Here is a 21,853-nt window from a genome sequence, read left to right as displayed (position 1 = left end):
ATCCGTGTTGGGCCCACAATTGTTCACAATTTACATAGATGATTTGGAGTTGGGGACCAAGGGCAATGTGTCCAAGTTTGCAGATGACACTAAGATGAGTGATAAAGCGAAAAGTGCAGAGGATACTGGAAGTCTGCAGAGGGATTTGGATAGGTTAAGTGAATGGGCTGGGGTCTGGCAGATGGAATGCAATGTTGACAAATGTGAGGTTATCCATTTTGGTAGGAATAACAGCAAACGGGATTATTATTTAAACGATAAAATATTAAAGCATGCCGCTGTTCAGAGAGACTTGGGTGTGCTAGTGCATGAGTCACAGAAGGTTGGTTTAAAAGTGCAACAGGTGATTAAGAAGGCAAATGGAATTTTGTCCTTCATTGCTAGAGGGATGGAGTTTAAAACTAGGGAGGTTATGTTGCAATTGTATAAGGTGTTAGTGCGGCCACACCTGGAGTATTGTGTTCAGTTTTGGTCTCCTTACTTGAGAAAGGACGTACTGGCGCTGGAGGGTGTGCAGAGGAGATTGACTAGGTTAATCCCAGAGCTGAAGGGGTTGGATTATGAGGAGAGGTTGAGTAGACTGGGACTGTACTTGTTGGAATTTAGAAGGATGAGGGGGGATCTTATAGAAACATTTAAAATTATGAAGGGAATAGATAGGATAGATGCGGGCAGGTTGTATCCACTGGCGGGTGACAGCAGAACTAGGGGGCATAGCCTCAAAATAAGGGGAAGTAGATTTAGGACTGAGTTTAGGAGGAACTTCTTCACCCAAAGGGTTGTGACTCTATGGAATTCCTTGCCCAGTGAAGCAGTTGAGGCTCCTTCATTACATGTTTTTAAGGTAAAGATAGATAGTTTTTTGAAGAATAAAGGGATTAGGGGTTATGGTGTTCGGGCCGGAAAGTGGAGCTGAGTCCACAAAAGATCAGCCATGATTTAATTGAATGGCGGAGCAGGCTCGAGGGGCCAGATGGCCTACTCCTGCTCCTAGTTCTTATGTTCTTATGTTCTTATGAGTAGAGCAGATTGACCTCTAATTTATGGAGCTGATGTCCATTGCTGGAGGCCCGCCCCACTATTCTCTGCTGCTGACCGGCCGAAGTCCTGACGGCGTATTTCTAATGTGGTCTTGCTGTTCAGGATACTCGTGAGCCGGCTGTGGACTCAGCCCACTGCCGCCATAGTCAGGGGCGGACCGATCGGAAGGCGGAGGAGCCTCTTTCGGGACTTGGCTTTTATTGTGCAGGCGGTCCGGGTCGGGTAAGCGTCCGATCGTGGGCACTATTTCCGTGGTCCAGGTCCGCGGTCTGAGTCCGCCATGGAACACGGCACGGCCACTGGAGGCAGCCTGTTCTGATCCAGATGTGCAGGGGGTGTTTCGGCAGGTGGAGCTACGAGCTCCACGACAGCTGCCTGCTAGCACCCTACAAGGCTGATGCCAGTTTATTGGGGGGGGGGGGGGCTCAATCAGTGGAGACTTGGGAGGATGAGGGGGAAAGAATTTTTGTTCTACTCCCACGTGCACAAGGTGTATTCCCAAATAGATTTCTTTGTGCTGGACAAAACGCTGCTGGCAGAAGTGATATATGCTGAATATTCAGCAATAGTGTTCTCGGCCATGGCCCGCATTGGCTGGACCTGTGAGTGAGCAAAGGAATGGCCCAGCATCCACAATAGAGGGGGGATGTGGGGCTGTTAGTGGAGGAGGTGTGTGAGCAGGTGAGGGAAGCCATCTGGGGGTATATAAAGTAACGTGTCAGCGGGTATGGTCTGAGAGGCACTGAAGGCAGTTATCGGGGAGGAATTTATTTCTATCCGGGCACACAATGAGAAGGCGGAGTGGGTGGAGAGAGAGGCTGGTGGGAGAAATCCTACAAGTGGACAGGAGTTACGCAGAGACCCCAGAGGAAGGGCTTTTGAAGGAACGCGAAAGGCTACAATTGGAATTTGGTCTCATATCTACGGGCATGGCAGTGGGACAGCTGAGGAGGGTGAAGGGGTGGTGATGAGTGTGGGGGAAAATGCGAGCAGGATGCTGGCGCATCAGTTGAGGAAGCAGGTGGCGGCAAAAGAGATCAGTAAAGTGAGAGATACAAGGGGGAAGGTGGTCTTGGATCAGGCGGGGGTGAATGTGGGGATCTGGGAGAGGGCCTGGGGGCCCCAATTGGACTTAGGGAGGTAATAGAGGGGCCGGAAGTGATGCAATCGGGTAAGGCCTCGGGACCGGATGGATACTGGTGGAATTACATAATATATTTTCGGGGGTGCTGGAACCTCTATTGGTAAGGGCCTTCAATAAGGGACCTCAAAGGAGTTGTGAGTGCTCCCGGACATTATCGCAGGCGTTGATCGCTCTCATTTTGAAGCGACACAAAGACCCGGCAAATAGATCAGATACACCAATCTCCCTATTGAATGTGGGTGCCAAACTACTGGAAAAAATCCTGGCCACAAGGATCGAGTATTGTGTCCCAGGGGTAATAGGAGAAGATCAGACGGGGTTTGTGAAGGGACAGCACCCGGCGACTAATATTAGGAGGCTCTTGAATGTTGTCATGATGCCTACAGAGGGGCGCAAGATTGAGGTGGTGGTGGCTATGGATGCAGAGAAGGCCTTTGACTGTGTGGAGTGGGGGTACTTATGGGAGGTCCTGGAGGTTCGGCTTTGGGCAGGGATTTGTGGACTGGGTCCAATTGCTTTATCAGGCACCGCTGGCAAAAGTGCGCACGAATTGGGTGAGGTTGGAATATTTTAGGTTGTACCGGGGACGAGGCAGGGATGTCCACTCTCCCCACTGCTGTCTGCCCTGGCCATAGAGCCTTTAGCAATGACACTGCGAGTTTCAAAGGCGTGGCAGGAGATAGTATGAGGGGGAGTGGAGCATAGGGTCTCGCTCTATGCGGACAATTTGCTCTTGTATATATCAGACCCTTTTGGGGGGGATTGGAGGGATTATGGGGATAATAGAGGAATTCGGCTGGTTGTCGGGGTATCAATTGAATATGGCAAAAGTGAGGTTTTTGTGATACACGCAAGGAGGCAGGAGAGGAGATTGGGAGAGAAGCCACTCAAGGTGGTGGGAAGGAGCTTCAGGTACTTAGGTGTCTGTTGTGTTATGTACTCTGGGATAACACAGGCTGCAACTCTATGCAGCTTTGACCAAAAGATACTCCATACTTTGAAGTAAGTTCAATGTGATTCTTTGAACCATTAGCACAGTTCTCTATGAATTTGACTCTCCTGCTAATCTTGCTATAGTAACTCAGTCTAACTAGCCAGTCTGCTCTAAGCCATGTGGTGGGTGCGATGCGTCTGATCTGCCCCTGTCCTACTCTCTAAGTGTCTCCTGTGGAAAGAGGCAGAGCATGTATGCCCTGTCCTTTTACATGGGTTGTGTAATGCCCCCTTGTGGTAATGCCACCTCTGGGTGTCTTGACTGCTCATTGGTTGTGTCCAAGTCTATGTGGTCATTAACTATATGTCTGCATGTCATGATGTCTCTGGTGCTCCCTGTAGTGTTTACTTAGTTGTAGTGTATTTACATTAGCCCCTTGTGTATTTACAGTGATGCATATCACCACATTCCCCTCTTTCCTCGTGTTAGAAATTTTCTGTACAGTATTAAAGATAAATTGAACAAAAACAGGTGAATAATGAAAACTCTTATGATCACGAGTAGGCTTCAATGAAGTTACTGTGAAAAGCCCCTAGTCGCCACATTCGGCACCTGTTGGGGAGGCTGGTACGGGAATTGAACCGTGCTGCTGGCCTGCCTTGGTCTGCTTTAAAAGCCAGCGATTTAGCCCAGTGTGCTAAACCAGCACCTGTGTGAATAAGTGATGACGTGTACAAGTTATGATGATGGTGATGACTATATGTGCCATGTTCTATAAGAAGAGCGAGGAGAGGACACGAAAAGTCATTGGTGGATAGGATCAAGGAAAACCCTAAGGCTTTCTATAGGTATATCAGGAACAAAAGAATGACTAGAGTAAGATTAGGGCTAATCAAGGATAGTAGTGGAAAGTTGTGTGTGGAATCAGAGGATATAGGGGAAGCGTTAAATGGATATTTCTCGTCAGTGTTTACACTGGAGAAAGACAATGTTGTCGAGGAGAATACTCAGGTTCAGTCGACCAGGCTAGATGGAATTGAGGTTCACAAGGAGGAGGTGTTAGCAATTTTGGAAAGTGTAAAAATAGATAAGTCCCCTGGGCCAGATGGGATTTACCCTAGGATCTCTGGGAAGCCAGGGAGGAGATTGCAGAGCCTTTGTCATAGAACATAGAACGATACAGCGCAGTATAGGCCCTTCGGCCCTCGATGTTGCACCGACATGGAAAAAAAAACTAAAGGCCATCTAACCTACACTATGCCCTTATCATCCATATGCTTATCCAATAAACTTTTAAATGCCCTCAATGTTGGCGAGTTCACTACTGTTGCAGGTAGGGCATTCCACGGCCTCACCACTCTTTGCGTAAAAAACCCACCTCTGACCTCTGTCCTATATCTATTACCCCTCAATTTAAGGCTATGTCCCCTCGTGCTAGCCACCCCCATCCGCGGGAGAAGGCTCTCGCTGTCCACCCTATCTAACACTCTGATCATTTTGTATGCCTCTATTAAGTCACCTCTTAACCTTCTTCTCTCTAACGAAAACAACCTTAAGTCCATCAGCCTTTCCTCATAAGATTTTCCCTCCATACCAGGCAACATCCTGGTAAATTTCCTCTGCACCCGTTCCAAAGCTTCCACGTCCTTCCTATAATGAGGCGACCAGAACTGTACGCAATACTCCAAATGCGGCCGTACTAGAGTTTTGTACAACTGCAACATGACCTCATGGCTCCGGAACTCAATCCCTCTACCAATAAAGGCCAACACACCATAGGCCTTCTTCACAACCCTATCAACCTGGGTGGCAACTTTCAGGGATCTATGTACATGGACACCGAGATCCCTCTGCTCATCCACACTACCAAGAATTTTACCATTAGCCAGATATTCCGCATTCCTGTTATTCTTTCCAAAGTGAATCACCTCACACTTCTCCACATTAAACTCCATTTGCCACCTCTCAGCCCAGCTCTGCAGCTTATCTATGTCCCTCTGTAACCTGCAACATCCTTCCGCACTGTCTACAACTCCACCGACTTTAGTGTCGTCTGCAAATTTACTCACCCATCCTTCTGCGCCCTCCTCTAAGTCATTTATAAAAATGACAAACAGCAACGGCCCCAGAACAGATCCTTGTGGTACGCCACTCGTAACTGAACTCCATTCTGAACATTTCCCATCAACTACCACTCTCTGTCTTCTTTCAACTAGCCAATTTCTGATCCACATCTCTAATTCACCCTCAATCCCCAGCCTCCGTATTTTCTGCAATAGCCGACCGTGGGGAACCTTATCAAACGCTTTACTGAAATCCATATACACCACATCAACTGCTCTACCCTCGTCTACCTGTTCAGTCACCTTCTCAAAGAACTCAATAAGGTTTGTGAGGCATGACCTACCCTTCACAAAACCATGCTGACTATCCCTAATCATATTATTCCTATCTAGATGATTATAAATCATATATTTTATAATCCTCTCCAAGACCTTACCCACCACAGATGTTAGGCTCACCGGCCTATAGTTACCGGGGTTATCTCTACTTCCCTTCTTGAACAAAGGGACCACATTTGCTATCCTCCAGTCCTCTGGCACTATTCCTGTAGCCAATGATGACCTAAAAATCAAAGCCAAAGGCTCAGCAATCTCTTCCCTGGCTTCCCAGAGAATCCTAGGATAAATCCCATCCGGCCCCGGGGACTTATCTATTTTCACCTTGTCCAGAATTGCCAACACTTCTTCCCTACGCACCTCAATGCCATCTATTCTAATAGCCTGGGTCTCAGCATTCTCCTCCACAATATTATCTTTTTCTTGAGTGAATACTGACGAAAAGTATTCATTTAGTATCTCGCTTATCTCCTCAGCCTCCACACACAGCTTCCCACCACTGTCCTTGACTGGCCCTACTCTTACCCTAGTCATTCTTTTATTCCTGACATACCTATAGAAAGCTTTTGGGTTTTCCTTGATCCTACCTGCCAAAGACTTCTCATGTCCCCTCCTTGCTCGTCTCAGCTCTCTCTTTAGATCCTTCCTCGCTTCCTTGTAACTATCAAGCGCCCCAACTGAAACTTCATGCCTCATCTTCACATAGGCCTCCTCCTTCCTCTTAACAAGAGATTCCACTTCTTTGGTAAACCACGGTTCCCTCACTCGACCCCTTCCTCTCTGCCTGACTGGTACGTACTTATCAAGAACATGCAATAGCTGTTCCTTGAACAAGCTCCACATATCCAGTGTGCCCAACCCTTGCAGCCTACTTCTCCAACCAACACATCCTAAGTCATGTCTAATGGCATCATAATTGCCCTTCTCCCAGCTATAACTCTTGCCCTGCGGGGTATACTTATCCCTTTCCATCACTAACGTAAAGGTCACCGAATTGTGGTCACTGTTTCCAAAGTGCTCACCTACCTCCAGATCTAACACCTGGCCTGGTTCATTACCCAAAACCAAATCCAATGTGGCCTCGCCTCTTGTTGGCCTGTCAACATATTGTGTCAGGAAACCCTCCTGCACACATTGTACAAAGAACGACCCATCTAATGTACTCGAACTATATCTTTTCCAGTCAATATTTGGAAAGTTAAAGTCTCCCATAACAACTACCCTGTTACTTTCGCTCTTTTCCAGAATCATCTTCGCCATCCTTTCCTCTACATCCCTAGAACTATTAGGTGGCCTATAGAAAACTCCCAACAGGGTGACCTCTCCTTTCCTGTTTCTAACCTCAGCCCATACTACCTCAGAAGAAGAGTCCCCATCTAGCATCCTTTCCGCCACCGTAATACTGTCCTTGACTAGCAGCGCCACACCTCCCCCTCTTTTGCCCCCTTCTCTGAGCTTACTAAAACACCTAAACCCCGGAACCTGCAACAACCATTCCTGTCCCTGCTCTATCCATGTCTCTGAAATGGCCACAACGTCGAAGTCCCAGGTACCCACCCATGCTGCCAGTTCCCCTACCTTATTTCGTATACTCCTGGCATTGAAGTAGACACACTTCAAACCACCTACCTGAACACTGGCACCCTCCTGCGAAGTCAAATCTGTGCTCCTGACCTCTATACTCTCAATCTCCCGTACCCCAAAACTATAATCCAGGTTCCCATGCCCCTGATGAATTAGTTTAAACCCCCCCAAAGAGCACTAACAAATCTCCCCCCCAGGATATTGGTGCCCCTCAGGTTCAGATGTAGACCATCCTGTCTATAGAGGTCCCACCTTCCCCAGAAAGAGCCCCAGTTATCCAGAAATCTGAATCCCTCCCGCCTGCACCATCCCTGTAGCCACGTGTTTAATTGCTCTCTCTCCCTATTCCTCATCTCACTATCACGTGGCACGGGCAACAACCCAGAGATAACAACTCTGTTTGTTCTCGCTCTGAGCTTCCATCCTAGCTCCCTAAAGGCCTGCCTGACATCCTTGTCCCCTTTCCTACCTATGTCTTTAGTGCCAATGTGGACTACGACTTGGGGCTGCTCCCCCTCCCCCTTAAGGACCCGGAAAACACGATCCGAGACATCACTTACCCTTGCACCTGGGAGGCAACATACCAAACGTGAGTCTCTCTCGCTCCCACAAAATCTCCTATCTGTGCCCCTGACTATTGAGTCCCCAATTACTAATGTTCTACTCCTTTGCCCCCTTCCCTTCTGAGCAACAGGGACAGACTCCGCGCCAGAGGCCCGTACCCCATGGCTTACCCCTGGTAAGTCGTCCCCCCCACAAGTATCCAAAACGGTATACTTGTTACTCAGGGGAACGACCGCAGGGGGTCCCTGCACTGACTGCTTCTTCCCAGTCCCTCTTACAGTTACCCATCTATCTCCAGTCTTTGGTGTAACTACTTCCCTGAAGCTCCTATCTATGACCCCCTCTGCCTCCCGAATGATCCGAAGTTCATCCAGCTCAAGCTCCAGGTCCCTAACACGGTTTTTGAGGAGCTGGAGTTGGGTGCACTTCCCACAGATGAAATCAGCAGGGACACTGACGGCGTCCCTCACCTCAAACATTCTGCAGGAGGAGCATTGTACTGCCTTCCCTGACATCACCTCTAGATTTGAAAAAAAAAAACAAGAAAAAGAAAAGAAGAGCTTACCTGATATTACCTCAAACCCTGCTCCCACTGAAAGTTAAGCAAATTTAAAGGCACTCACTCACCTTCACGACAGGCCCCTGCTCCCGTTTCCCAACCACCGTGGGGTGGGGGGGTTGGTTAGAGGAGGAGGTAGGCTGACCGCACTGCACGTATGCAAATTCCCCCGGAACAGCTGATCAGTAGCTTTGCTCTGCTGCCCTCTGCTGGATGCTTGCTTTCACTCAAACTCCTTGGGTCTCCTTCGCCGGTTCACCTTCAACTTAGGCTGACCGCACTGCACGTATGCAAATTCCCTTGATCTTTATGTCGTCTTTGTCGACACGAATAGTGCCGGAAGACTGGAGGATAGCCAGTGTTCTCCCCTTGTTCAAGAAGGGGAGTAGAGACAACCCTGGTAATTATAGACCTGTGAGCCTTACTTCGGTTGTGGGTAAAATGTTGGAAAAGGTTATAAGAGATAGGGTTTATAATCATCTTGAAAAGAACAAGTTGATTAGTGATACTCAACACGGTTTTGTGAAGGGTAGGTCATGCCTCACAAACCTTATTGAGTTTTTTGAGAAGGTGACCAAACAGGTGGATGAGGGTAAAGCGGTTGATGTGGTGTATATGGATTTCAGTAAGGCGTTTGATAAGGTTCCCCACGGTAGGCTATTGCAGAAAATAAGGATTGAAGGTGATTTAGCGGTTTGGATCAGTAATTGGCTAGCTGAAAGAAGACAGAGGGTGGTGGTTGATGGCAAATATTCATCCTGGAGTTCAGTTACTAATGGTGTACCGCAAGGATCTGTTTTGGGGCCACTGCTGTTTGTCATTTTTATAAATGACCTGGAAGAGGGTGTAGAAGGATGGGTTAGTACATTTGCAGATGACACGAAGGTCGGTGGAGTTGTGGATAGTGCTGAAGGATGTTATAGGATACAGAGGGACATAGATAAGCTGCAGAGCTGGGCTGAGAGGTGGCAGATTGAGTTTAATGCGGAAAAGTGTGAGGTGGTTCACTTTGGAAGGAGTAACAGGAATGCAGAGTACTGGGCTAATGGCAAGATTCTTGGTAGTGTAGATGAACAGAGAGATCTAGGCATCCAGGTACATAAATCCCTGAAAGTTGCCACCCAGGTTAATAGGGCTGTTAAGAAGGCATATGGAGTGCTAGTCTTTATCAGTAGGAGGATTGAGTTTCGGAGCCACAAGGTCATGCTGCAGCTGTACATAACTCTAGTGCGGCCGCTCCTGGAGTACTGCGTGCAGTTCTGGTCACCACATTATAGGAAGGATGTGGAAGCTTTGGAAAGGGTTCAGAGGAGATTCATTAGGATGTTGCCTGGTATGGAGGTAAGGTCTTACGAGGAAAGGCTCAGGGACTTGAGGTTGTTTTCGTTAGAAAGGAGAAGGCTGAGAGGTGACTTAATAGAGACATATAAGATAGTCAGAGGGTTAGATAGGGTTGACAGTGAGAGTCTCTTTCCTCGGATGGTGATGACCAACATGAGGGGACATAGCTTTAAATTGAGGGGTGGTAGATATAGGACAGATGTCAGAGGCAGTTTCTTTACTCAGAGAGTAGTGGGGTGTGGAACAGTAGTAGACTCGCCAACTTTAAGGGCATTTAAGTGGTCACTGGATAGACATATGGACGAAAATGGAATAGTGTTGGTCAGATAGGCTTCAGATGGTTTCACAGGTCGGCGCAACATCGAGGGCCGAAGGGCCCGTACTGTGCTGTAATGTTCTATATTCTATGTATACAAGATCAAAGAATAGTTGTGATGACATTGAGGATTATACAAGACCAAATAATAGTTATGATGACGTTGAGGATTATACAATATGAAATAATAGTTGTGAGTCCAAAGTTCATGAATTTATATGGTTGAGTGGCTTTCTTGTTTTGTTATTGATGTGTCGATGTTGATGTTGTCATTTCCTTGTGAACGCCGTTAGTGTCCTGATGTTTATAAGCCAAGAAGTAATCAGGAGGTGTTCAAATGGTCAAATCACTTCATTGTCCGAGGTGGACTTTTTTTTAATGCTTGTGGTAGCAGTTCTTGATGACATCTTTCCTGAAAGCAGGTTTGCTTGTCCATGGTGTGGCAAATGTGAATTGGTAAGATGCGTTGACATGCCATGGTATGTTTGCACTCTCACCATTATTCTGAGTTGAGCAGTAACATTGTCCTTCATGGGCAGAGTTGTACCATTTCGTACCAGTTGTTTTTCCGTTGTTGTTGTAATTGTTATTATTGATGTGCTTGTTGTGTTTGTTGCCTCTGGTATGCTTCTTGTTGTCTTTGTTGTTTTTGTAGGTTTTTGTTGTGTTTGTTGCGCTCAATGGCCACATCGAGTGGAGAATTTGAGTCCTTCACAAAGTTACTTGTGTCAGTGACCTTTGTGACATCTGCTGTTTCATTGAGCGTTTCGTCTTTGTTCCTCGTCGCACCATGTCTGGAGTCATGTTCGGTTCACTTGAATCATCTTTGGCTTGTTGATGCTCCCCATCTGGAGCCCTTTCTGGTTCATCTGAATCACCTTTGGTTTCTTGATGCTCCCAATCTGGAGTCAGTTCAGGTTCTTGTGGAGATGCTCGAGTAGATGAGGTTTGAATTAATGTGGTGTCACTGGAGTCACTAGTAGACTTACTTTGATTGTCGATTGCCTCTGTACTTACTAGCTGAGATCTGTCAGTCTCGCTGAGATGCCGCACATCTTGTATGGGAATTGTGAAGCCTTTGTCACTTGTTGCACATACAGTGGGTAGACCTTCAGTGCCTTCTTGTCGGTTAGATGAGCTGGATAGACTGTCAGAGTCTTCTTCTGGTGGCTCAAATAATCTGGGTAGACTGTCATAGTCTTTTTATTGTTCACGTGAGCATGGTAGACTGTCATAGCCGTCTTGCTGTGCACTTGAGCGTGGCAGACTTGCATCGTCTGCTGCTGGTTGCTCAGATAAGGTTGCCAGACCTTCATGGTCTGCATGTCATGATGTCTCTGGTGTTCCCTGTAGTGTTTACTTAGTCGTAGTGTATTTACATTAACCCCTTTTGTATTTACAGTGATGCATATCACCACAGTATCCAGGTGGCACGGGAATGGGGACAGCTCCACAAATTGAATCTGGGTAGGCTAGTAGAGCAGATGAATCATAGAATTTTAGAATTTGCAGTACATAAGGGGGCCATTCGGCCCATCAAGTCTGCACCAGCCCTAGGAATGAACACCCCACTAAAGCTCACTCCCTGGCTGGTTTAGCAGAGGGCTAAATAGCTTGCTTTTAAAGCAGACCAAGGCAGGCCAGCAGCGCAGTTCAATTCCCATACCAGCCTCCCTGAACAGGCGCCGGAATGTGGCAACTAGGGGCTTTTCACAGTAACTTAATTTAAAGCCTATTTGTGACAATAAGCGATTTACATTTCATTTCATTTCACCTCCACGTTATCCCTGTAACCCCAGCTAACCTTTTTTTTGAACACTTAAGGGCAATTTAGCATGGCCAATCCACCTAACCTGCAAATCTTTGGATTGTGGGAGGAAACTGGAGCACCCAGAGGAAACGCACGCAGACATGGGAAGAACGTGCAGACTCCGCAGAGACAGTGACCCAAGTCAAGGTTTGAACCCAGGATCCTGGAGCTGTGAAGCAACAGTGCTAACCATTGTGCTACCGTGCCGCCGGAGGTGGGACGTGCTCCCGCTGTCTCTGGCAGGGAGGATACAGACTGAGAAAATGACAGTCATTCCGCGGTTGTTGTTTGTCAGTGTCTCCCAATTTTTATCCCCAAGGTGTTTTTTAGGAGGATGAATGCGGTAATTTTGGGATTTATTTGGGCCGGTAAAACTCTGTGGGTGAGGATTGTGCTGCTGGACCGGGAGTTTGGGGAGGGGGAACTGATTCTTCCAAACTGTATTAACTATTGCTGGGCAGCGAATATATCAATGGTCAGGAAGTGGGTAGTGGGCAAGGGGTCGGTGTGTTAGCGAATGGAGGCGGCATCCTGTAAGGGCACAGGTTTGAGGGCATTGTTTATTACACCTCTGCCTTCCTCGCTGGCTTGGTACTCCACAAGCCCGGTACTAGTGGCAGCCCTGAGGGTGTGGGGACAATGGCAGCAGTACAAGGGTTTGGAGGGGGCGTCGGGGTGGGCACCGATATGCGATAACCATTGGTTCGATCCGGGGGGGGGGGGGGGGGGGGGGCTGGACGAGGGGTTTCTGAGGTGGCAGAGGGCAGGGATCGAGAGACGTGGGGATCTTTATTCTTTGAGGAGATGGAGGACAGGTGTGGGTGATGTGCGGCAAGTCCTGCGAATCATGTGCACATGTTCTGGTCCTGTCCGAGGTTGAGGAGCTTTAGGCAGTGATTTGCGGATGTCATGTCAGAGGTCCTGCACGGGAGGGTGGCTCCGAGTCCAGAGGTGGCGATCTTTGGAGTGTCGGAAGACCCGGGAGCCCAGGGGAGAGAGAGGCTGACGTTTTGGCATTTGCTTCCATGGTGGCCCGGAGATGGATTTTACTGGGATGGAGGGACTTGGAGCCTCCGAGGGTGTGGGGACAGTGGCAGCAGCACAAGGGTTTGGAGGGGGCATCGGTGTGGGCACCGATATGTGATAACCATTGGGGGGGGGGGGGGGGGGGGGGGCTGGGGGGGGGGTTTCTGTGGTGGCAGCGGGCAGGGATCGAGAGATTTGGGAACTATTTATTGCTGAACGTTTTCCGAATTTGGAGGAGCTGGAGGAGGAGTTTGGCTTAGCGAATAGTGCAGATTTTTAGGCTGGCGAAAATTAAATTCACCATGAAGGGTTCGTTACAGGGGTTCGCTTGGAGGTGGCAGCCGTTCATTGACTTCTTCGAGAAAAAATAGACTTTCAGCAGGGGCGGGCAGGAGTGGGGAAAAGGGGAGGCATGGAAGTGACGAATAAGTGTAGGAAAACAAGAGGGCCGGGAAGGGTTGGCAGTGTGTTTTAATAAACCATGTTGGTTAGGGTTTGTGTTTGAGGGAGAATGATGGCTATTTCATTGTGTGTTCTGTTGAATGTTATTGTTGAAAAGTGTTAAAATTATAAATGCCTCAATAAAATATTTTCTAAAAAAAACTTCCAACAAGCTGAACAGACATTTCCCACCTTGTTACAATGGTAGCATAGATCTAGGTTTCCAAGTCTCACTTCCACCCCCAATGCCTTCCTTTCTGGTTTCAGGTGGAGATCTCGGAGCCTTGCCAGCTATCCATTCATTACCTTGGCTACCTGCCATCCTTTCACTCTGCCACTTCCTATTCTTTTCAAAATTATAGGGGTAATGGAACAAAGGTTTACATTTCTGGATTAGCTCGTAATTGTCAACCATAATTGGTGCTTGCCCAGCAGTTTGTCCCCTCTGTTCTTCAATATAGGTTCTTATTATTCAAGGTATGGAACTCTTAAACTCCTCCAAGAGAATTACCTCTGTCAGAGTCTCATAGGTAGTTGCAACTCCCAATGCCTTCTTTAAAATTGTTCTGATTAACGCTCTCAAACTCTGCAGAAGTCTGTCCCAACAGCCTCTTCTAATTCCGGAATTTTTGACGACATGCCTTGAGAACCAATTCATATGCATTTAGAATAGCCTTTTATACCGAGTCATAATCCTTAGACTCCTGCTCTGACAGAGGGGCATAAATATCCTGTACCCTCACATCAATTTACTCTGCAGGGATAATGTCCACTTCTCTTTTGGACACTCCATTTGGGTTGCTATTTTCTCAAGAGCCCTCGAGAAAGTTTCTACTTCTTTCTCTTCAAATTTGGGGAGAGCCTGAATAAACTTAAACATATCACCACCAGGTTCCGTTCTAGGACTTGGCTCCCCTTCATGTTCTGGAAGCTTTCCATTCCTTTCCAGTACCTTCAGAAGTCTTTTTCTAATTGCAACTTCCCCATATCCATCTCCATTTCCTTTTCATAGAATTTACAATGCAGAAGCATGCTATTCGGCCCATCAAGTCTTCACTGGCCCTTGAAAGAGCACCCTGCTTAAGCCCATTACTCCACCCTATCCCCGTAACCCAGTAACCCCACCCAACCTTTGGACACGTCGGGGCAATTAACGAGGCCAATCCATCGAACATACACATCTTTGGACTGTCAGAGGAAACCGGAGCACCCGGAGAAAACCCACGCAGACATGGGGAGAAAGTGCATCTTGACAAATACATGATAGGATGGGTATAAAGGGAAACGGCACAAGGAAGTGCTGAGAGTTTTGGCAAAGGTTAGTATCATGACCGGTACAGGCTTGGAAGGCCGAAGGGCCTGTTCCTATGTTCTATTGTTCTTTGTTCAGACAAACAGTCACCCAAGGTCTGAATTGAACCCAGGTCCTTGGAGCTGCGAGGCAACAGTGCTAACCACTGCCACCCTTTTGCTCTCTCTCCCTTTCTCTTTCCTCTCTTTAAAATTTCTCTGTTTTTTTTGCATTTCTATTTCTTTCTGTGTTTGTCGCAGTTCTCCTTCATCTGGAATTGGATCTTAACCAATTCTACTCACTGTGAATCCGGCCTAGGCTGCATTGCTTTCAAATTTAAATGTTGAGTCTCCACCTTCTTAGCTCTGGCTGGTAGAACCAGTTTCAATTCCCTTGCCAATTCGATGAGCGGGTCTTTGCGAAGTTCCTCCTAAAATAACAGAGATATGTCATCCACCTGGAGAAATTTCTTTGCAGCTTCTTTAGCCATCTTGTTATATTACTGCAAACCTGGTGCCTTTGTAATTTACTCTATACCCCAAAATTTGCCATTAAACGTCTCCAATCCTGGACGAGCCCCCAATTTATGTTACGACACCCTGGGCAAGTGCATGGTCAATTCCAGCCCCACCGACCCCGGAGTCCCAACAGTAGTTAATTTCTGAAGATCTTTAATCCTTGACTGCTCCAATAAGTTACAGACACCAGACTTATAAGTTAAACATTAAGAAACTGTTGATTAATAATAAGCAGAAAAGATGAACATATCAAGAGATAACAGGATAATGGTCGACCAGACTACCTAATTCCAAGACCCCGTCCACCCTCCACCCAGACACACACAAGGCAGACACAAGGTGAGGGCTTGTGAGGAATAAAAAAAATAGGGATTAAAGAGATGAGTCTTCATTACTGTGGTTGCAGACTCTGGGAAATAGATTTTCTCGAGAGGCTCAGGTGACACAATTCCATCCTTTGACCACCACCTCCTCCAGCAACGAGTTCCAGGCACCCATTACCATCTATGTAAAAAAAACCTTCCCTCGCACATCTCTTCTAAACTTTCCAGGAGGAGTTATCATAGAATCCCTACAGTTCCGAAGGAGGCTGTTCGACCCATCGAGTCTGCACCAATCCATTGCCTGAAGCCTGCACCCCCACCCTAAGGGGCAATTTGGCATGGCCAATCTGCCTAACCTGCACATTTTTGGACTGGGAGGAAACTGGTGCACCAGGAGGAGACCCATGCAGACACGGGGAGAAAGTGCAAACTCCACACAGTCACCTGAGGTCAGAATTGTACCAGGGTTCCTGGCACTGTGAGACATCAGTGCTAACCACTGTGCCGACATGCAGCCCAATCTGATCTGATTCTGGTGGATTTCTGTGGATGCTGGGGTACTCCTGTGGGGAGGTAAAGCACCCTTCGATAGGGTCTCGAGTCATCTTTCAGATGATGACCATGAAACCATTATTGATAGTAAACCAGAGTAATGCTGTGGGATCCAGGTTCAAATACCGTCACTGCAGCTGATGAAATTTGAATTCAATAAAAATCTGGAATTAAAATCTAATGATCACCATGAAGCCACTGTCGATTGTTGTAAAAACCTATCTGGTTTACTAATGTTCTTCAGGGAAGGAAATCTGCCATCCTTACCTGATCACCCACAATGATATGCTTGACGCTTAAATGCCTCTGAAATGCCCGAGCAAACCACTCCATTATATTCAACCACTCCGAATACACAAAAAAGAAATTAAACCAGATGGACCACTCAGCATCGACCAGGCACCGGAAATGAACGGCTAACCCAGCCCTGCCCAAATCACTACCATCTAGGACAAGATGTGGAGATGCCGGTGTTGAACTGGGGTGAGCACAGTAAGAAGTCTTACAATACCAGGTTAAAGTCCAACATGTTTGTTTCGAATCACTAGCTTTCGGAGCACTGCTCCTTCCTCAGGTGAATTCTGGACTTTAACCTGGTGTTGTAAGACATCTAGGACAAGAGCAGCAGATACCTGGGAACCCCATAACTTGGAGAGTTTCCTCTCCAAGTCACTCACCACTCTGATTGTTTTAAAAACTCTTCATTGAACCAGGGTGATCCCCTGGCTTGGTGGTAATGATAGAGTGGGTAGTGGTGCCAGTGCCCCATGAACCGGAACCCACTTCTCCTACACCAACCATGGCACTAATTTTGCGAATCTGACTTGTTCTATACCTATTTGCATATTATGGCTCGGGTAATAATCCAGAAAGTGCCATTAAATACTGGCTGAGAAACATCTTGCCAATCGTCCCCAAATGACACTTAGAAATGTTTCCATTAAATCGCGCCCAGAGAAAAAGACATTCACAGTAACAAGTTGCTAATATGTTGCACCCAGCCCAGGAAGTTACAATACTTGACTTGCAACTGTAGTTATTGAAGCCTTACTGGTCAGTTGTTAATAGTAATATCACTTTTTTTTAAAAAACTTTTTTTTCAGAATTTTCCTCTTCCTATTCATTCAGACAGTCTAATACAAATTCCAGAGGATACCAGAGGCCCAAACTACTGGCAGAAGGTGCCTGAAGAATTCTGTAATTACACATTGAATGCACTTATTCATAATCGCTTGGAACTTGAGAATTTCCAGGTATTCCTTAGAGAAAATTTAGCAGGGTAAGTGCCTTTGAACCATTTGTTAATGACATTCAGCGAAATTCACTGTAAGACACACAACTGATACAAAAGCAGAATCCTGTGGTTGCTTAAAATCTGAAATAAAAACAAAAATGCTGGAAATACTCAGCCTGTCAGAGAGCAGCTGTTGAGAAAACAGAATTAACATTTCAGTTTGATGACCTGTTAACATTAACTATGTTTCACTTCAAGGATGCTGCCTGACCTGCTATGTAATTCCAAAAGTGTTTGCTTATATTGTTGCTGAATAAATAGACATGCACTCAGCAGGGCAATTCAAACGGAACCACAGTTTACAATTCAATATTCTTGTGAAAGTTCCTGACAAGTGTAAGGTGAAAAATGTCTTTCTCCTTCAGCAATGTTCTACTTCTGTACTGCCAAGCGACTATTTATGTATGTTGTGTTAGGAGAAACCTGATAGCATTTTCCATCAGACTTTGCAAATATAAATCAAGAAAACTTTTGCGCATTGGGTGTAATTTCCCAGCTGCTTTGTGCCTGCTGCTGATCCCACGATGTGGTCGAATTGTGGGAGAGGCCAAAAGCAAGATTCGTACCAGGCGCCAAACAATCTGACATTCTCTTGGACTGCTCCCAATAGTGTGATCAGGATCACGCTGGTGATGTTTGGTATTCCTCCACAAAGGTGAGAACCTGGTACCATGGACACCGAGGGGGTGAGTAGCCCATTCTGTTTACCAGGATGCAGCTCAATGGCACAGGAGCTGATGCTCCAATTCTGTGGTTGGGGTTGGGGTTGCGGGGGGGGGGGGGGGGGGGGGGGTGCGGTAGTTATAGTGGACCCTTCAAGGGTTAGGGTTAGAATCATAGAATTTACAGTGCAGAAGGAGGCCATTAGGCCCATCAAGTCCGCACCAGCCCTTTGAAAGAGCACACAACGCTAAATTGCTGGCTTTAAAAGCAGACCAAGTAGGCCAGCAGCACAGTTCGATTCCCGTAACAGCCTCCCCGAACAGGCGCCGGAATGTGGCGACTAGGGGCTTTTCACAGTAACTTCATTTGAAGCCTACTCGTGACAATAAGCGATTTTCATTTCATTTCATTTCATTTAAGCCCACACTTCAAACTTATCCGTAACCCTGTAAACACACCTAACCTTTTTTTCTTTTGGACACTAAGGACAATTTAACATGGCCAATCCGCCAAACCTGTGTATTGCTGGCTTGGGTCACTGTCTGTGCGGAGTCTGCAAGTTCTCCCCGTGTCTGTGGCAGTTTCCTCCGGGTGCTCCGGTTTCCTCCCACAGCCAAAAGAAGTGCAAGTTGGGTTAATTGGCCTTGCTAAGTTTCTCCATCATGTGTAGGATAGGTGTGGTTGCGGGGATACGGTGAGAGTGGGCCTGGGTGGGATGCTCTTTCAATGGGCCGTAAGGCCTCTGGCATGGAATGCTGTACAGCCCATGGAGGAGGAGGACACCCATTCCTGGTGGCCATGAAGGTCACGGTAATCCTTAATATTTAAGCCACTGGGTCATTCCAGGATTCGAGCAGGGATCTGTGTGGCATCTCGCAGTTGTCAGCCCACAGTTGCATCAGGGAGGTAACAAATGCTCCGTCTGCCTGGACTACATTTAGATACATAGAAAATAAAAGCAGAGGAAGGCCATTCGGCCCTTCGAGCCTGCTCCGTCATTCATTATGATAATGGCTGATCATCACGTTCAATACCCTGATCCTGCCTTCCTCTCCAAGAGCTAGATCTAATTCTAATAATTCATAATTTAATAATCTTTATTGTCACAAGTAGGCTCACATTAACAATGAAGTTACTGTGAAAAGCCATCAGTCGCTACATTCCAGTTCCTGTTCGGGTACACAGAGGGAGAATTTAGAAGTCCAAAAGTCCAAATAGCACGTCATTTGGGCCTTGTGGGAGGAAACTGGAGAACCAGAGTGTGGTGATATGATCTGCATACTCGTCTGCCATTGGGCCAGAACGTCGGCTTACCATTGGCCCTGGTCGGTCATGTGCCTCTCGACCGATTGGCCGAGAGGCTGAGTTAACCATGCCTCTATTAACAAGATATAAATGCCCAGACGCCTGACGATCGTCCCTTTCCACTGGAGACGATCGCAGAGCTGTGTTCTAGTCAATTAAAGCCAGACTTTGGTAAATCACTCGCCTCGCGTGCAATCGATGGTACATCAATTTAATTGACTACGACTTTGAAGATGGAGTTCTGCATCAAGCCCGAATGCCTCCGCATCAGCCCGCAAACTCCGAACTCTGCAGAACTTTTCAAACTCTGGCTGACTTGCCTCGAAGGGTTCCTAGCATCTACAACCACCCCCCCCACCGGGGCACAGAAGCTGCACGTCCTCCACTCCAGCGTGGGTATTGACGCTTACGCAATAATCAAAGAGGAAACGGATTATGATGACGCTATACAAAAGCTAAAAGGACAATTCATCAAACCGATCAACAGAGTATTCGCTCGACATCTGCTGGCCACCAGAAAGCAGGTCCCCGGTGAGTCTCTAGACCAATACGCCCGGGCCCTCTATGCCCTGGGGAGAAGTTGCGCCTGTGTAGCGGTGTCCGCTACAGAGCACATGGAGCTACTCATCAGAGAGGCTTACGTGGCTGGGATGCTGTCTCCCGTGATCCGCCAGCGGATGCTGGAAAGAGACAAACTCAGTTTAACGGAGACGCTGACTCTCTCCGCCTCCCTGGAGGTCGCAGATCTAAGTGCTCACACCTATGACCCTGGCCAGGCCGCCTCCTGACACACTTCCCACCAGCCACCCGCCGCTCCCGGCCTCCCTCCGCGGGGCGCCCTGATAAATCCGCGGGGCCCCGCTGCTACTTTTGCGGGTACGCTAAACACACTCGCTCGCGCTGCCCAGCCCGCTCCGCCCTCTGTAAGAGCTGCGGGAAGAAGGGCCACTATTCCACGGTCTGCCAGGCCAAAACGCTGGCTGCAGCGCTTCTGGAAGCTGCACAGCACTCTCCCCCCTCCCCCAGGCCTCTGCGAATGGCCTGTGTGCCTCCCTCTCTCCCCCAGGGCCCCTCCAGCCGCTCCCGACTCGCGCCCCGCCAGCCGACAAGCGCACCTCCCCGGCCCCTCTGCCAGTCTGCCCCGCACGTTTCTCCCCCCGCCCCCGGGCCCCGGCGTCCGACCGGCTCGCCTCTCCGGGCCCTCCCGGTCCCTGCCTGCCCGCAGCGCGACTCTGCTCCCCCCGCCCCCGGGCCCTGGCGCCTGACCGGCTTGCCTCTCCGGGCCCCCTGGTCCCTGTCTGCCCGCAGCGCGACTCTGCTCCCCCCCGCGGGGGGCCTTACCTCCTCCCGCAGCTGATGCACCTAACCGGCGTCCTGGAGCCGGCCTGCGCATCCCCGCAGCTGATGCACCTAACCGGCGTCCTGGAGCCGGCCTGCGCGTCCCCACAGCTGATGCACCTAACCGGCGTCCTGGAGCCGGCCTGCGCATCCCCACAGCTGATGCACCTAACCGGCGTCCTGGAGCCGGCCTGCGCGTCCCCACAGCTGATGCACCTAACCGGCGTCCTGGAGCCGGCCTGCGCGTCCCCACAGCTGATGCACCTAACCGGCGTCCTGGAGCCGGTCTGCGCGTCCCCACAGCTGATGCACCCGGCTCGCCTCCTGGAGCCGGCCTGCGCGCCTCACCTCATCAGCTTGCAGCGCCGGCAACGCTAGCTCCGCCACCAGCGGCCACGAGGGCTTCCTGGGTGCCGCCATCTTGGGGTGCCGACCCCACGTGCGGGTCCTGGGCGCCGCCATCTTGGGGACCCGACCCCACGTGCGGATACTGGGCGCCGCCATCTTGGGGAACAGACCTCACATGTGGATCCTGGCCCACCGACTTCCAGGTCTGCCACGCAAGGTCCCTCCAGCATCGAATCGGACAGCGACGACGGATTTTCTCCACGGCTCGTGGCCGTTCGCCTCACACATGGATCCTGGCCACCGACTTCCAGGTCTGCCACGCAAGGTCCCTCCAGCATCGACTCGGACGGCGACGACGGATTTTCTCCACGGCTCGCGGCCGTTCAACTCGACCAGTCTCATCCACGCACGCTCGCCAAAACGACTACGCTGATCCACCTCAACGGCCACGAGACGGACTGCCTGCTGGACTCCGGGAGCACGGAAAGCTTCGTTCACCCTGACATGGTAAGACCCTGTCCATCCCGTAACACGCAAAATCGATTTAGCCTCAGGTTCGCACTCCGTCCACATCACCGGGTGCTGCATCGCGGACCTCACGGTCCAAGGGAAGGTTTTTAAAAATTATAAATTCCTTGTCCTCCCTGACCTTTGCGCACCGGCACTCCTAGGACTGGACTTCCAGTGCAACCTGCAGAGCTTGATCTTTTAATTCGGCGGCCCTATACCCCCCCTCACTGTCTGCAGCCTCGCGTCCCTCAAGGTGGACCCTCCCTCCCTGTTTGCTAACCTCACCCCTGATTGCAAACCCGTCGCCACACGGAGCAGACGGTACAGCGCCCAGGACCGATCCTTCATCAGGTCCGAGGTCCAGAGGTTGCTGACGGAAGGGGTCATCGAGGCCAGCAACAGCCCCTGGCGAGCCCAAGTGCTGGTGATCCAGATGGGGGAGAAAAACCGGATGGTCATCGATTATAGCCAAACCATCAATCGGTATACGCAACTGGACGCGTATCCTCTTCTCCGTATTTCTACCATGGTAAACGAGATCGCGACATACAA

General features: G+C 48.9%; 1 protein-coding gene across 1 annotated transcript in view; it reads left to right on the top strand.

The window, feature by feature from the left end:
- Nucleotides 1-21,853, top strand: part of LOC119972149 (regulator of G-protein signaling 22-like) — an 810,134-nt gene that overhangs the window by 540,580 nt on the left and 247,701 nt on the right. The window contains exon 17 of the mRNA XM_038808479.1: nucleotides 16,947-17,122. Coding sequence (XP_038664407.1) covers nucleotides 16,947-17,122 — 176 coding nt within the window. The remainder of the gene's footprint in view (nucleotides 1-16,946; nucleotides 17,123-21,853) is intronic.

This window comes from Scyliorhinus canicula, chromosome 10 (genome assembly GCF_902713615.1).
Source record: "Scyliorhinus canicula chromosome 10, sScyCan1.1, whole genome shotgun sequence".
In the NCBI taxonomy this organism is placed as follows: Eukaryota; Metazoa; Chordata; class Chondrichthyes; order Carcharhiniformes; family Scyliorhinidae; genus Scyliorhinus; species Scyliorhinus canicula.
This window is presented reverse-complemented; position numbering and strand designations above follow the sequence as displayed.